The 17,658-nt window shown below is 43.8% G+C and overlaps 1 protein-coding gene across 4 annotated transcripts in view; it reads right to left on the reverse strand.

The window, feature by feature from the left end:
* SPECC1L (sperm antigen with calponin homology and coiled-coil domains 1 like) overlaps positions 1-17,658 on the reverse strand; it is a 120,790-nt gene that overhangs the window by 89,576 nt on the left and 13,556 nt on the right. For 3 of the 4 annotated variants that reach the window (XM_057526558.1, XM_057526556.1, XM_007196333.2), the window contains one exon: positions 4,440-4,629. In XM_057526558.1, coding sequence (XP_057382541.1) covers positions 4,440-4,592 — 153 coding nt within the window. In that variant the 5' untranslated portion in view covers positions 4,593-4,629. Of the gene's footprint in view, positions 1-4,439; positions 4,630-5,536; positions 5,720-17,658 lie in introns of all 4 variants that reach the window. The other variant, XM_057526557.1, reaches the window with a different exon arrangement.

A 17,658-nucleotide genomic window follows, 5' to 3' on the forward strand; every position in this document is an offset into this window, starting at 1 on the left:
TACTCAGCAGTGTGAATGTACTTAATGCCACAAAACTGTACACTTAACAATGGTTAAGATGATAAATGTTCTGTGTGTTTTACCACACATACACACAAAAGTTGAGGAAAAAAAGACACCACAGTAAAAATATAGGCAAGTGATTTGAACAGGCACTTCACATAAGAGAATATCTAAATGTCCACTAAACACTTAAAAATAAGACATGAAAAGCTGCTTAATTTCATTGATAACAACGCAAATGCAAATTAAAGCCACTTTATAACACCTCTATGAATGTTTACAATGAAAAGAGTAATGTAAGTGCAGGTGAGGATGTGGGGCATCCCAGAGTAACCCCTTTGGGAAATGACTGGTTATCTACCTATGAAAGGTGAACGCCATGCACCCTACAACCCAGCAATTTCACTCCTGCTTATGGAGTCAACAGAAATGGGTGTACCTGCATATAAAAGACGTGTGTAGGATGTTCATAACAGTACTATGACTAATAGCCCCAAAGGAAACTCCAGATAGATGTCCATCAAGGGCAGAAGAGGTCTATGGCTTGTGGACATTCCACGGTTAGTAATCAGCAAGGAGGAGCTGCTTACACATGAATGTATATACAAAACAGACAGACTCACAGACATAGAAAACAAACTTATGGTTACCAAAGGGGAAGGTGGCAGGGGGGTGGATAAATTAGGAGTACGGGATTAACAGATACACACTACTATACATAAAATAAGCAACAAGGATTTACTACAGCACAGGGAACTATAATCAATATTTTGTAAGACCTATAATGGAAAATAATCTAAAAAAATATATAATATAGATGAATCACTTTGTTGTACACCTGAAACTAACGCAATATTGTAAATCAATTATACTTCAATTAAAAAAAAAAAAGGGAGGAGCTGCTGCTATAGGCAACAACAGAGATGAATATCATGACCTAAACAGAGTTAAGGAAACCAGACACACATAAAAAGAACTTCATGTCCAAAACATCTTTATAAAGATCCAAAACTGGCAAAATGAATCTTGGGGGCTAGAAGTTAGGGTGGTAGTTACTTCCGGAGAGGAAGGAAAAGGGCAGTGATGAAGGGGGCACAGAGGGGTCGGGGGGGAGGCCACTGAGGTGCAGGCAGGCTCTGCTTCCTGACCTGGCTGGTGGCCCAGGGTACATTCACCCCTCACTAAGCCCAACACAGATGCTTTGTGAACTTCTCTGGGTGTATGTTCTACTTTATCAGAAAAGTAAAAACAAAACAAGAAACAACTCTGCACTTTCCAACTTGCCTTTTACACGAAGGCTCTGATACTTTTTTCTGTTTTAATTTTTGTTACACAGTTCTATAAATACATGTGCATTCCCACATGTAAACATCCCCCGTCAGCAACAGTCCAAAAAACGAAATTGATGAAGGAATAGATTTTTAGCCTACTTCTTAATAACAGGTGCAAAACACAAATCATTTGGTAAAAACATACAGATACAAATAACGAAATAATACAACCAAAGAATACATGCTTCTCCAGGTAAAGTCCAAGTTTCATAGTCTGCATCTCCACCTCATAATTTAAGATTAGTTTAAAATTTCTACCTTCCATGTTTCAGAGATGGATTACTCAGTCAAACTGTGAACTAACTTTTACACTGAAAAGGTATGATCACAAATCATCATTGAGAATCATCAATTATTTAGATAAACCCTAACTTATTAACTCTCATCTATCAAGTTTTAGAAAAAAGTATCCCCAGGACAATGAAAAAGTGTACTACTTCTAAAGGATTAAGTGTGGACAGCCGGAAAGTGCAGGCATGTAGGAGACCACCTCTACCTGGAAATAACCCTCTCTGCTGGCTGTGACAAAGAAGAATGACCCACACAAAGGCCCAAGCCAGATGTTACAGCTACTCACAGAAATGGGACCAATTTCCTCCAAACATGCTGGGAACAACCGTAGTGCTTCTTTTCATGTTTACAGAAGCTCCATTCAGACTCAGAAAGGTCCTTCCCTACATCTCACTAGACCTAGCTGCAAACAACATTTGAAATGAGAGGTAAAGAAACACATATCCTTGGGGATTCCCTGGAGGTCCAGTGGTTAGGACTCGGCACTTTCAATGCTAGGGCTGGGTTCAATCCTTGGTTGCAGCCAAAAAAAGAAACACATATCCCTGTACCCTGCCAAGTGTAAGAAAAGTGTTGGTGTTATGTGAATCCTGCGCAGTGACAGACACCGCGTGGGTGTCCACGAGAGTGGATATGTGGACACGGTGTCTCAATGATTAAAAGCCAAATGCTTCATTTTTCTGGTAATCATCAAGGCTCCATCAGTTACAGAATTCAAGTTGTGGGATGTGACCATATGCTAGAGAAGCACAGTGAAATATGGAAACTTAGAAAAATAAAATAACAAGTTTGTGGGTTCCCTAGGTCCTTTCGCTTTTTCCAATTTTTCTATCATTTTCACTATTTTCTTCTTTCCTTATCTTCTTACTCTAATTTCTATTCAATGACTTTTTCCCCCTCCTTTTTTAAGTAAAAGCACTTGCTCCAGTTGAGGTAAAGTGTTCCCAAATAGTTTCACCTCTTCTATGACCCTCCCCACTCCACACACACACACACACACACACACACGCACACACAGAACTACGTAAATCAGCCAACTCAGCAAAGCCATGGACAGCTGGCACAGAGCAGGGATACGGTTCTGCCTTACAATGAAGAAGTACTCACTGCTCAAGACTAGGCTGCCATCGACTCAGGATACATGCTTTGGAAGACCTGACATGCTGCTCAGGGCACGCTCCGGAGTGAACCTCAGAGACACTGCCTGCCAGCGAGGAGGAGGCAACAAGGCAGGCAGTAGTGCACACCCCGTGCCAACGCTTCAGCCTGCTCCTCCAGCCCCATAAGTCACGGGTCACCCAGGCACACAGGCGCTCCACTCTGAAAACAGGCGAGCAACTGAGTGAACAGCTGGGGCAGAAAATACCAGCTTTCTTACACGAGAGAGAGGCAGCACTGCCACCAAGGAAATTGCTCAGCGTGCTGATTCAGACTAACGGAAGTAGGGCAAAGGTCTACTCCTGGTATCACCCTCCAGGCCGCAGGATGACACCCAGCTGCTCATCAGGGATGTAGCAAGGAGAAAATCTGGTGGCATCTCCAAGCCCACAGAGTAAGTATGCATTCAGTTTCGACAACCCTGGAATAGAAAAACCAGCATTTCCTGCTAGGTCTTTCAACACATATAAGGAAGTCCCTCATCAGCTGCTCCTGTGAGGTGCTTCTTAAAATAATTAAGTCACATCTGTAAAGCCTTTCCTGGACAAAAGGCTTCTGAACAGATTGCGTTTCAGGTACTTCTTCCTTCCTCCCTATCAGACAAGCAAAAACTCTCTCCAGGTTTTCTCCATGGAGTCAAAGTTTCTACCCCAAAACACCAAACCTCAAAACAAGCAAGCAAAGAACAAATAAATGAATTCTGGACTGAGAAAGACTGGAAAAAGACCATGTGCATCTCTGTCCAGTGAACCTAAGACTTGACCAGCAGAAAAATGGCCCAGAGTCATCTCAACACAGACACTGAGAACACCCATGGGAAGCCTGCTACTGTCAGGAATCAATCCTGAGCTGCAGGAAGTTTCCAGAGCTAACCAGGAAAAACCCTACTGCCAGTCCCTTACAAAGCCCTTGCTGTGAGCCAGGCCCTGCGCCGTCCTCTTTCCTACACCCTCACTTCCATCCTGACCGCAGCCCTAGGACGCACATGCCCAGCCTGGGCCTGTCTGCTCCCGAAGCCCGGGATCTAACGTACCACTACCTTTTACTAACAAGAAATAAACTAGCCTCTAAAGAAAGGAGTGTAACAAGAAAACTAGTTATGCTCTGACTAAATTAATATCACCCAATTTTGCCTGGGATTAATACTGGATCAGTTGTCAAAAAACAAGTAACAGTTTATGGTAACAGTGTAGGGGGGTGGGTGGGAATAAAAACCCCTGTTCAGGGGTTTCAGGAATGTCATACTGGCCGTCCTTTAAGACCTCACGCACATGCTCTTTTCATTAAGCCTACTCGGGCAGAAACAATATTTTCCTACTTGAAACTGTTTACGCTACTCTCCTGCTCTCCCAGGGCATCTGACTTTTTTTTCACTTGTATTTTAGTTGTTCGTGCAAGTGACTTGCCTCCATCCTTTCCTCCACAAGCTCCTTGAAGGCAGGCTCTCCCACACCGGCACAGCGATTTGCTCACAAGTAAGCCTGCTACTTGGTTTCGTTCGTAAAGACCGACGAAACACCAATTAAGTCCACCACACCATGAACTCTCTTTGAAGAGGGTGAATCCTAAATAACGTTTATGTGATAAATCAAACATCATATGAAGACTCACTCCTCCTACAATTCGTCACATATTTAAACAAAACCACGTAAATACCTTTGACAACGAAGCTGCTGTTCCAGGCTTTACGAGTTTGCCTCCTGCAGATGCTGAAGAGCTGTTTTCGGGTTTCGTTTTGTCTGCTGTTTGCACTTTGCTTATCCCAGACACCTTAGGCACTGAGCCAACACTCCTGCTTGTTTTCTTCATTCTGGGCTGCCTCTTCGTGATGCATTTACAAGCAAATCTGTGGAGAGAAATGGCATTATACCGAGAACAAAACTGTAAGAAAGCTCTTTAAAAATTTGTCTTTGAAGGATCTTACCATGAACTAAATAAAAATGTTTGAAAGTTGGATGTCGCTACAGAAAATAAAGGATGAAAAATTCTTAGACTTATTAATCAGAATGCACCCTGTTTTCAAGGCTTCCTTCTTGAACACTACTAACTTGAAATTATTTTGTGCATTCTAGTTCTCTCAGTAAAAAGAATATCCTACATCTCTAACAGAACTGGCTAACACACAGTACATTTAGTGAAGCAATAATCATCCCGGCACTTGAGAATGAGCCACTTTGCAGGTCTCTAAGGTGATCACACTTTCCAAATTATCCAGTACAGTCCTAATTTCAAATATTTGTTGTGATATTTCCACATAAACCAGCAAAACAGCCCAGAAACTCCAACATTCAGGATCTAAATATATTTCCCAGTATATCTCTTTTATCAAGAGGAAGCATCAAAATGTCTTATAAGAACATAAGCCTCAATATTTGGTTCAGAAAGTAAGGGCACTCTTTTACACCCTTAAAACCACGACAGCAAACCTTTTGCCTAAGTGGAACAGACTCGATTTCAAGCTTAGAGGACCTGGAATAACACTGGCCACACACAGAACTACGGCCAGAAAAACCCTTGAACATACCTCTATTAGCTGAGCTAGAAAAGCAGTCTCTACAGTAGTATCATGTTTGGAAAGACACATTGGCCTGGTCTGGGTAAAGTAAATAATACGACTAAAGAAAATGAAAGCCTACTGTGAACGTAAGGAAGTTTATGTACAATGACGCTGAGAAACTACACTGAGCACAAAAAAGAAGTTGGTCTATTTTAGGAAGATTTCTACACACTAATAAAAATAAAGAGAAACTTACAGAATAGCCTTTTGGAAAAGAAAAGGCTCATTCCAATAGCTTCAATGAACACTTCACCTAGACTGTGCTTGAACGCTCCAGATTTATCTTGCCTGACGTAACACAAACTGTACCAACTGGTTTGGTGGCAGAACAGTGAGACAGGGCAAAGGGGGCTCCGCTCCACCCTCACCGTGATAAGACCTCGGAGCAAAAAGAACACTGTTATTGACACCAAGCAAAACACAGCGAGACCTCAGTCTCCTCTCCAGACTTCTCCCAACTTCCTGGTTCTTCCTTCCAGAAAATGCTGTACTTGGTGACAATCAGATCACCCGTCTGCTTGCCCTGAAGCCTTCTGCTTTCTACTTCCCTTCCCATTGGAGCACTCAGCCCAGAGTTGGCACTCCCTCTAGTTTAGCTCCACCAAGCTGCTCCTTATAGGTTCCCAGAGGACACTGAAAATGACCAAGACAGACAGGAGCGGCTTCCCACAACACGTGCACCACAGTTATGCTGATCCCTGCCAACTGGCAACTTTGTGCTTTTCTACCTGTAAAATTAAGGAATTAGATTGGACCCATCACTAAGTTGATTTTGTAGAAAAATCAAGTTCCTAAGAATCTTTCCTTCAACGTCTCACTTTCCCTTTGTATTTATCTTTTTTCTAAGTCTCATATCTTGTAAATGGCTCCCCAAAGTTTCTTTCTTCTCTGCTCCAAATTCCACGCCTGCACTCCTTCCTACACCACTCAGACCCTCTCCCATTCTCTGCCTACTCCTCCAGCTGCTGTCAAATTAACTTTTTCTAGACCAGCACAATCCAACAGAACTTACTGCAACTATGAAAATGTTTTATATCCATCTGTGCTATCCGAAATACAGTAGCCACTAGCCACTTGTGGCTACTGAGCACTTGAAATGTGGCTAGTGTGACTGAGGAACTAAAATTTAAATTTTATTTAATTTTAGTTTTTTTAAATTTAAAGTTACATGGTAGACACCATACTGGACAACGTAATAGACTGTCCCTTTCCTGCTGCTGTCTCTGTCCCAGAGTTAAAACCTAATGAACTACGACTTCCCTCCCACTAGGGTGGCTATAATCAAAAAGATAGATGGTAACAAATGTTAGAGAGGACGTGGAGTAATTGGAACCCTCAAGCACTGCTGGCACAAATGCAAAATGGTGCAGCCACTTTGGAAGATAATCTGGCAGTTCCTCAAGTGGTTAAACACAGAGTTACTAGGACTTCCCTGGTGGCACAGTGGTTAAGAATCCGCCTGCTGGGCTTCCCTGGTGGCTCAGTGGTTAAGAATCCGTCTGCCAATGCAGGGGAAACTCAAGCCCTGGTCCAGGAAGATCCCACATGCCACGGAGCAACTAAGCCCATGAGCCACAACTACTGAGCCTACGCTCTAGAGCCCACGAGCCACAACTACTGAGCCTGCGGACCACAACTACCAAAGCCCACACACCTAGAGTCCATGCTCTGCAACAAGAGAAGCCACTGCAATGAGGAGCCCACGCAACGCAACGAAGAGTAGCCCCCACTCACCACAACTAGAGAAAGCCTGCGTGCAGCAACGAAGACCCAATGCAGCCAAAAATAAATAAATAAATAAATTTATAAAAAATAATAAAATAAAATAAATATGAATTTTGACACGTAACTGTTCAAGCCAGACTATACTAGGAATAAAACAGTCAGAAATGCACAGCTCTAAGTTGAATCACTGTGACTCTGACAGTTACAGTGTTGACTTGGGCACGAGGTCCTGGCAACTCAGATACATGCCATCTCCATGCACGCTCTCCAGAATGTGATTTTCTAAAAGGGGGAACCACACTTGGTGTGACGGCTCATCTTATGTCAACCTGACTGAGCCGCAGGGCACCCACACATTTTGTCAAACAGTATTCTGGGTGTGAGGGTGTTTCTGATTGAGATTAATGATTGAATTCATACGCTGGGTGAAGCAGGTGTTCTCCCTAATGTGGGCGGGCCTCATCCAACTAATCGAAGACCTGAATAGAACAAAAAGGCTGGAGTCCGAGGGGACTCTTCCTGACTGACTTCTTGAGTTGGGATGTCAGTCTTTTCCTGGCTTTGGACTCCAACTCTCAGACTGGAACTTAGGCTAGTGGCTCTCCGGGGGCCCCAGCCTACCAACTGCAGATCTTGGGACTCCTCAGCCCCCATATGCATGTGAGCCAACTCCTTATAATAAGGTTGGTTCCGTCCTATTGGTTCCATCTCTCTGGAGAACCCTAATACACTTCATAGCTGAGAACAAAACAATTTCTCCTCAGTGTCTACAGTAACTACAACCCTGGAAAATTCCATATATACCAAAAAGTATGTTAAAAAAATGCTTTCTTTGTGTAAGATGGAATAAGATTCTAGGCTCAGTCATAAACAAGTTTTTTTTTTAATCCATATAAATTATTCAGAAAGATATTCCAAAGTTTTGCAGATCTCAGGATAAGTTTTCATTCTGCAGAACTGTCACTTCACTGAGTCTAGAATTCCAGGGCCCCTACCTATTAAATATCAACAGTCTCTACCAACCATTGAGACAGTCAAAAAAGCTTCCACAATTTTCTAAAATGACCCCTATTAAGGACAAGGATCCTCCAAAACAGGTGGTAATTCACCAGAGACCTTGGCCCCCTGCACCAGGTTAAGGAGCAGGAATTGTTGGCCCAGACCCTCCCTGGAGCCCCAGGCCTGGGAGAGATGCGGAGTGGAGGGAGAGGACAACACAGCATGCAGCACTTCCAGGGTCTGAAAGCTTCGAAAGGAGTGCGATGGAAGTTACCACTACACCTCCCCGGCCTGCACGAGGGTGTCACATAGGCACCCACCACCACCTCTAGTCCAGTGAAATCAAGGTGTGGGGGGGAATAAAAAGTAGCTCTCCTCACAAAAACAGGATGGATGCTGTCTCTCTACATACACTAAGAATAATCTCAAATAACAATAATCCAAGGAGTGTGTCACATGTATTTCTCAAATAATATTTCTTAAGATATTAAATATTTCTGAAAACAAAAACATTGAAATATATGCACTGCTCCCCAAAAAGGGAAAGACACTGAAGGCTGCGAGCCCCTCCCACGGATAGGCATCATGCCCCAGCTGCACCACACCCAGCACAGGTCCCTGAATCTCCACAGGTGGGCGCTGATGATGTAACTCTCCCTGGGTCAACCATTCTTTAGTGACAGTAGTCTCAATCCAAACCCCACACCCTGCCCGCCAATCCATATGGCCTCCAATGCAACCATACACAAGCACTTCCTCAGAAACCGGCAATTTTTATCTCAATGAAGATTTCACAAGAGATGAACAAAATGTAACAACACTAAAATTATACTGCTCAATCTGCCCCTTCTAGACTCACCTACTTGTCCTATCGGTGCTGGTACTCCTGACCAATATTTTTCATTTTGAAGGTGCTAATTACCATGTTATTTAATATAAAATCTACCTTTTGGATAGATTTTAGAAAACTTATTACCAGGTCTAAATCAGTATGTATTATGTTACAGCTGTAAAAGTAAAAACCTTAGCTATAATCATATTCATTTATAGAGGGCTGCTACTTTTTTATTTAAAATAATTGTTAGGCAAGGGCAGAGACACAACTGCTCTCATTTACACAAATAAGCTTGCATTCAGTGAGAAGGCTGCAATCTGGGTGGCTGGACCTCTTACCAGGATGTCCCAGTACAGGATTTACAGCTCTAGGAGCCCTGCCTAAAGCTAATTACACAGCCGCAGCCACACAGGAAGCTTGAGTTTCCTTTACATGTATAAGGAGATCACATAAGGAAAACAAAGGGCCATCTCTTACCTTCCACATATGGCAGGTAAAATACTATCTAAAAATCAAACCACAGACTCTTAAAAATGGAAAATATCTTGGAGGTCCCTTATAGGAAACTCCACATGCAGCACCACTGACAAAAAATGGAGCATACTGACTACTAAGTTAGGAAGCAAGTCATTACTTGCTTAACAGTCACTGAACACTTATTTTGTGCCAAGAAGAGCCAAACGCCAATTCTCTGGGAAGCTAGTGAAACAAGGATAAATAAATAGATGGACATCCTAAGCTGATTAAGACAAAAATACCTACTTTCCAGGGGCTCACAGTCTAGGGAAAGAATGAGGTGCATAAGTGAACAGGTCTCCATCCTTGATGAATCTACTGCAAATATGAGGGGCATACATGTACAAGGTATGGTGGGAGCAGGGGGACATCGTCCCTGGTTCTGCCCTTGCAGAACAGGAAGGGAGGTACAGGTCAGAGGTGTAAGAAAGCACGGGGCCCCTGAAGACCTGGGCCTGCTCAAACAGAGAAACGTCACAGTGACGACCAGCGGGGAAGGGCTTCGGTCTGACACACAGCACTGAAGGCTGAAGGCAGTGCCGCCCTGATTGGATGCGTCCTTCCTAAAGAGAAACCTGGTGCTGCAGAGGATGGACTGAAGGACACCATATGGGGGCTCGGGGAGAGGGGCCAGAAGGGCATCTCCTTCCCTGTAACTCCTTTCCTCTGACCTGAATCTGAGTGCCACACTCAAAACAAAAGTACCCTCAGCCCACAGCTCTCCCAGGATCTGAGGACCAGCACAGTGCTTTGATAAGTCTGCCCTTCCCCCACGTCGGTCTGAGAGTCTCCAGCCCCTACTCCAGACTTCGCACACCTGTGCCATTGGCACAGACAGGAGGAGGACCTGGTCTGCAAGCAGAGTCCAGCCGACTATTACTTTCTCCATCTAGACACTGAACTTCTCAACTTCATCTAAGAAAAAGCCCTGTTTGGCCAGGAGCTACCAGAGGCTCCTCCTGAGTTCATGGTTACCTAATACTACAAAGCCTCTTTCACACAAACTGCTGCTAAGCTGCTTTTCTCTTTTTTTCCGATAACATTTTATTATGAAAATTTCAAACACACAGAAATGTTGAAGAAACTGAACAGTAAATACTCCACTTTTCTCCGTTTCATAGCTGTGTAACTTATATTCTGAAAAAGTTTACACCTATCTGTTAAAATTATCATTTGGTCAAATTCAGCTTAAGGTCCAGCCTTTGAGATATTTTTAAATTCTGACTTCAATTTAAAACCCATTAGTTCTTCTCTAAAAAGCACTGTGTTCAATCTTAAGTCACTTGTCCAACCAGGATCCTCACCTACAATAAAAGGCTGAATTCTAAGGAATCTTGAAGGTACCTCCTGACTCCAAAATCCTTCTAATACACCTCACGCAGCTGATGGTGATGTTACAGGTAGAGAACAGGCTCTGTGATGTGTTACCAGACCCCCACCCAATCCCGGGCCTCAAAACAGCAGCACAGCACTGAACTTCAAGTCAGGAAAGCTGGGTTCACACTCCAGCTTTGCCACACAAACTGTGACTGCAGGCAAATCACTTCATCACTTCGTATGTTTGCAAATGTTTCCTCTCCTATAAAGAGGAGTTGATAAAACCTAATTTATAGTTATTGTACAAAATAACATGTGTAGACCAACAAAGAGAACAAAAATCCCAACACACTCATTCCAGAAGTTTTTTCACCAGGGCTCAAAGGTCAGAAAAATGGTACAACAATCCAAGATCAGGGATGGCAATTTCTTTCAGTGATTCAGAAACTCCACCCTCCCCAACCATCCACCCATGAAAAGCACACCAATCAAGTTTCAGAAATAATGCCAAGAGGACCTTAAGAATTTACCTTAACTGTCATTATATTGCAACAAGAAGGCTCCTCCCTGAGCGGAGGAGAAGACAGATTGTCCTGGAAACCACAAAGGAGCTCTGAGGCCATCCCTCACCAAGAAGCACCTTCAGCCCTGGCACAGTGCGGGACAGGAGCCCTTGGTGTTAACTACAGGGGTGGTCCCTAATCCTCCCACCTGTAGACACACAAGGATCCTGATTGGTCACCACTTCTTCCTTTGAACTCCTCTATGCACCTCCTATTCACCTCCAAGTAGAATCATTTGTCCCCTCTGTTACACTAAATGTATTGCTATTTAAAACTATTTAAATAGAATTGTGGGGACTTCCCTGGCGGTCCAGCGGTTAAGACTCTGGGCTTCCACTGCAGGGGGCACGGGTTGATCCCTGGTCATCAGGGAACTAAGATCCCACATACTGGGTGGAGCAGCCAGAAAAAAAAAAAAAGGAATTGTTATTTAATTGATAACTTTTAAATCCACTGTGCTTATTTACAGTATCTGGAGACTGCCCCACCCACCATGCCTGTTCAAATCTGTATCCCTCGGCAAGTTACTTAACCTCTCTGAAATCTCAGTTTCCTCATATGTAAAATGGGCTGGAAATAATACTCCCTTCCTTATAAGGATTTTGGGAGGATTAAATGAAATAATGAACCTAAAGTGTTTAGCAGGGTGGCCCACAGTAATGATGGCATAAATGTGAGCTATCGTAATCTATAACAACACACTGCATGCCCCAAGTATGACTAATGCTTTATTTAAATAAAAGCAGCAACTCAAAAGACACTCTGTCAGAGAAACCCTCCATAAGGAATGACTAAAGATTATTTTTACTCACTACTTCATTAAATTATACACTGTGGCACATAGATGTCAACAAACAACACTTGCTTCTGGTTCTTTCCCACTGAAAATTACATATCAGGAAACACTGAAAATATACGGTAGGGAGTTCCCTGGAACGCTAATCAGGAGACCTGGATTGTGGTCTCAGGCCTGGCATGCCTGCATGACCCTGAGCAAGTCATGCTAACTCTGTGAGCCTTGTTTATAGGCGAGGAGGATGGATTAGGATCACTCAAAAATTCAACTATCCTATTTCACAATTTATACCTCAAGAACCAGGAATCAAAACTTTTTTAAAAAAGGAAATTGCTTATTAGCTATGATGTTTTTATGTTTTTGTTATATATTGATAATATCCCACTAAAATTCAAAAAAAGGTTTCAACCAAAGCAACCTAAATACATTTATCTCTTATTTCACAAACTCCATATTCAAAATGTAGGGATCATATTAAAATTTTAAATTAAGAAGAGACTAAAACACTGAGAAGGAATCACACTGTCAAGGGAAAATTGAAATTTAGCAAACTAAATTGGAGCGTGGGGCTTCCCTGGTAGCGCAGTGGTTAAGAATCCACCTGCCGGGGCTTCCCTGGTGGCGCAGTGGTTGAGAATCTGCCTGCCAATGCAGAGGACACGGGTTCGAGCCCTGGTCTGGGAAGATCCCACATGCCGCGGAGCAACTAGACCCGTGAGCCACAACTACTGAGCCTGCGTGTCTGGAGCCTGTGCTCCGCAACAAGAGGGGCCGCGATAGTGAGAGGCCCGCACACCGCGATGAAGAGTGGCCCCCACTTGCCACAACTAGAGAAAGCCCTCGCACAGAAACGAAGACCCAACACAGCCATAAATAAATAAATTAAAAAAAAAAAAAACTTTATAAAAAAAAAAAAAAAAAAAAGAATCCACCTGCCAATTCCAGGGACACGGGTTTGAGCCCTGGTCCGGGAAGATCCCACATGCCTCGGAGCAACTAAGCCCATGCGCCACAACTACTGAACTGCGTGCCACAACTACTGAAGCCTGTGCGCCTAGAGCCCGTGCTCCACAACAAGAGAAGCCACCACAATGAGAAGGCTGCGCACCTCAACGAAGAGTAGCCCCCGCTCGCTGCAACTAGAGAAAGCCTGTGCACAGCAACAAAGACCCAGCACAGCCAAAAATAAATAAATAAAATAAAATAAATTTAAATAAATAAATAAGAGTCTGTAAGTAAAAGTTGCTACTAAATGGATCAAAACCAATAACCAAAACCAATTGATAAAATCATGAGTTCTACAAAACCAAACAAAACATTGAAAAGAAATTCAATGAGAAATGTTTTAATTAAATAAATCATAATGCAATAGACTTCTTATACTGAATTCCTCAACATATACATTTTTTTTAAACTTTCTTATTGTGAATTGCAACACACAACCAGATAGTGCATTTAAAGGTGTACATTTTAAAGACAGACTTGGAGTGGACTCCACTGAAAAAGGCAAGGCTTACTCAGACAAAAGCCTGAGCTTTGCCAGGTCAAAACACTGCACATGTGCAAGTGGGCGTGTATTCAAGGTGCAAGAGACAGAGACATGAAGGAGAGAGGCCAGGGAGATGCCTTCGGGCATGTGATTCTGTGCTTAGCCTGAATCTAAATACAAAAGTCCATTACTGCTCAAAATACTTCCATGCTTACTGACTAAGGAGCTGACTGGCAATTTTTAAAAGCTTATTTTTTATGTCCATTTTTAATTGAACTATAGTTGCTGTACAACATTATTTAAGTTACAGACGTACAATAGTGATTCACAAGTTTTAAAGGTTATACTCCATTTATAGTTATAAAATGTTGGCTATACTTCCCATATTGTACAATATATCCTTGCAGCTTATTTTATACCTAACAGTTTGTACCTCTTACCCCACTACCCCCATATTGCCCCTCCCCCATCCATCTCCCCACTGCTAATCAGTGCTTTGTTCTCTATTATCTGTGTCTTTTAAATGTTTATTTTTTATTATAACATGATGTTTTCTCATTTTTAAGACGGATTTTACTTCATGCCTAAAATTAGGGTGTGATTATCAACTAATGCGCACATTTAATATGGTGGTTCTACCTGCTCCCAGAAGCCAATGATGCAAACTCTGGCACTGAGGAAAGGCGGCCTTCAGAGGGACCTCTCCTCCACTTCCACCTCCAGCCCCAAGTGTGCACTCCCCTCCAAACGCCCTTGCGGCCACAGAAGAAGGAAAAGGAAAAAGCAGTTCCTCTCCAACTTCCACCCCTTGCCGTCAGAGCTACCTCCTCTCTGCCTGGCGACGCTGGGTGAAGGGAGCCTGGGGGCAAATCTACAGGAGAAAGTGCCCAAGTGGACACTGAAGTCGGCCAGAAGGAGGAGATGGCAAGCAGGGCCAACACAGCCCCAAGTGGAAGGACGGGGCAAAGTCAGACCTCACTGGAAAGGGATAAAAAATTGAGTAGGAGATGAAGGAAGAACGTTTCAAAAATTTGGCTTTGTGAAGGGCACACAGTCAGAGGGTAATGAGGAGGGTGAGACACTTTGCTGATGTTGCTATTGTGTAAATGCCAGAGCAAGCTGCCTGGGGGAGGGCGGTGCTGCCCAGCACTAGCACATTTGACTCGAAACCACCCTACGTGCCTCGAAAGGAGGAAGAAACTGAGGCTACAGAAGTAAGGAGTTTGCCCAAAGTCTGAACTCTTTTCACTAAACCACAACTACTGATAGACAGGATACTAGAAAAAAAGAGTTAATTATCAGCAACAAAAATCCAAAAGCGCAATTCTATTTCCCTTTGTTTTGGCCACAGAAAAACCCACTCATACTAATTTATGATTTCTCTCTATTACTCTGCAAGATTTAACACAAGGAAATGTTTAGAAACAACTAGAAGCTCCCTGCATTTTTCAAACTTAGAACCATAAGTCTTCTCCTTCTTACTGCTTTGAAAAAAATAACAACAACAACAAAAAAACCCTAATCTTATACTCGGACCTCTTTAGATCCATTTCTGGAGATCTTTTTAATACAAGTCACTAAAGGGCCGTTAAACTACTGCTGATACTTAACATTCCAGACAAGTGACAAGGCTGGAAAAGGACAGCCTAAAAGAATTTCTGGCTATAGTACACAAATGGTTTTTCCAGATTTAGTCCAAAACAAATTGGTTCCCAAAGTTCAAACTCCCAGAATGCAAGAAATTTTGAGTCTCCTCTCCCTCTTCAGCCATATTTACAAAAAGAAAATGTTTATTCATGACCCCTCCAAACCATGGCTTTATGCTCAGATTTCTGGCAGGCAGTTACAAAATTGCACAATACTGTATTCATAAAATTAACTGTCGGCCATATTTTTAATTAAAAATATCAATTCAATATATTTGTACATTTATAACAAACTGTGATCTGAAATACAAAATGAAACATTTTCTTTTATTTTACTAATCATTCAAATGTAACAATGTAATAAACCCTTTAATAATAAGCTAAAAATTTTAGATTTGAGAAATGTTTTGCCAATGGCACAAAGAAAGTCTTTCCAAACTAAACAAGTTAAAATAAATTAGAATTTGAATTCAGTGTAATAAAAATTGAAATCTTTTTTCAATAAGCACTTCACTGATTAGATAACATGAAAATCAATAAAAAATACTAAGGAGTACTTTTTTCTTATACCTACTGAGTATAAGGTAGTGGTCTCAACAGTGGGTAATTTTGCCCTCTAGGGGACATTTGGCACCGTCAGTAGACATTTTTGGTTGTCACAACTGGGTGAGAGGCCAGGGATGCTGCTAAACATCCTACAATGCACAGGATACTCCTCGCAACAAAGAACTACAGGGCCCCAAAAATCAATAGTGTCAAGGCTGAAAAACTCTGGCGTGAAAAGATTGGTTTAAACCGAGGAGGGAAGGGAGATGTTCGTCTTTCTGCAGCAGACTATAAATACAGTCTCATCTGCACAGACATTGTGTTGAGCTGAGAAAGCCAACTCAAAAGAATTGACTGAAAGAGCAGGGAACGTGTATGACATGGGGCCTATTACACCCTTGATTTCCATCCACATTTTCTGGGAAAGGACAGACAGCTCAAAGAAGGCTCTCTCTGATCTCCCAGAATGAAATGTAAGGAGAGTCACAGGGACTCACTGCTGACCTGCACCTCCTTCTGTGGTGTCCTAGCTAGCTGCCTGGCGGACCGACAATCCTAAATGGATGGTGAAAATCCACTGTTCTCCAGTCCATCTGAAACCTCACTGGCAAGAGGGAAAGCAGGGAACTAAACCCTGAGGGCCCCCTGCATGCCAAGCACTGTGCTGGGGATTCCACACACACAGCATTTCATTCAACCCTCCTTCACCTTGAGAGGTAAGGATGACCTCAGAGCAACCGTGAAAAGGATCACCTGAGCCTCTCACAGCTCCGACGCAAGGGTAGGGGTCTGAACAGGTCTGACTCCAGATGCCCCACGACGGCACCACAGCAGGGTAGCTCCCTAGGCTGTCTTCCTCAATCTCAGGTGCGGCCTGCACAGTGAGACACTGAGCCACGGTAGAGACTCGTCCCGGCCCCCCAATGCAGGTCTTGGCTGACAGCATCCCCTCGTCTCCGTGCCCACCACCCCTGCCAGCCCTGCTCCAGCTCCTTCTGTGTCAGGGAAGAATCACAGCCTGGCGACCCGAATCCCACCCCGCCCCACCTCTCCAGGCGCCTGCCTACCTGCCTCAGGCCAAACGCCTGGCTCCCACCCTCTCCCTACCCCTTGTCTGATGCAGCCACGCTCTTTCCAACACCTACACTTCCACTCGGCCTTCCCGCCCCAAGAGCCCCTTACGGTCTTCTCCCACGTCACGCCAAGACTCTGTCTCCAGGCACTGCGACCACAGCACCCACCTCACTGTATTTCATCCCAGCAACATTTGAGACATACTTAGACTAAAAAATATTCGCTCTTTACCCTAAATTCAAATGTAGGTGGGCGTCCTGTATCTTACCTGGCAACCCTAGGCCCTGCACACAGACCGGCCAACAGGGAGCAAAGGGCAGCGCCAGCGCTGGGAGAGGAGGGAGCAGAACACAGGGATGAGACACAAGGTGAACCGGGACGAGAACGATGAGCAGAAGCTACACAGAGAACATCAAGAACACTAAGCCCGAACCGCAGAGCTCAACGGTCAGTCCTCCACAAAACGGCCCGATCCAGAACTCCAAAGCCACTCTCCAGGGCTCCCTCCAGCAGCCGGGGTCTAGAGCAGCACGTTTCTTTCATGAAACCAGACCCCTGTGCTGGGCCCTTTGCCCGCTTCGCGCAGCTCCCTCCCACAGGCACGTTATTCCCCCAAGTCCAGTGTCCACTGGTTGAAAACCCCTCCTCCTTCAAAGCTATCTTGGAGGACAAGCAGCTCAAGTCCCTCGAAGCCCAGCTCAGAGGACCTGGGTCACACGAAGCCCCGCCCCCAGACTGTCCCTCCAGCACCATCAACACGCCCTCAGGGCAGCCACGTGGAGGCTTCTCGGCCTCACCAGGACCGCAAGGTG

The sequence above is a fragment of the Balaenoptera acutorostrata genome, chromosome 13 (assembly GCF_949987535.1).
Source record: "Balaenoptera acutorostrata chromosome 13, mBalAcu1.1, whole genome shotgun sequence".
In the NCBI taxonomy this organism is placed as follows: Eukaryota; Metazoa; Chordata; class Mammalia; order Artiodactyla; family Balaenopteridae; genus Balaenoptera; species Balaenoptera acutorostrata.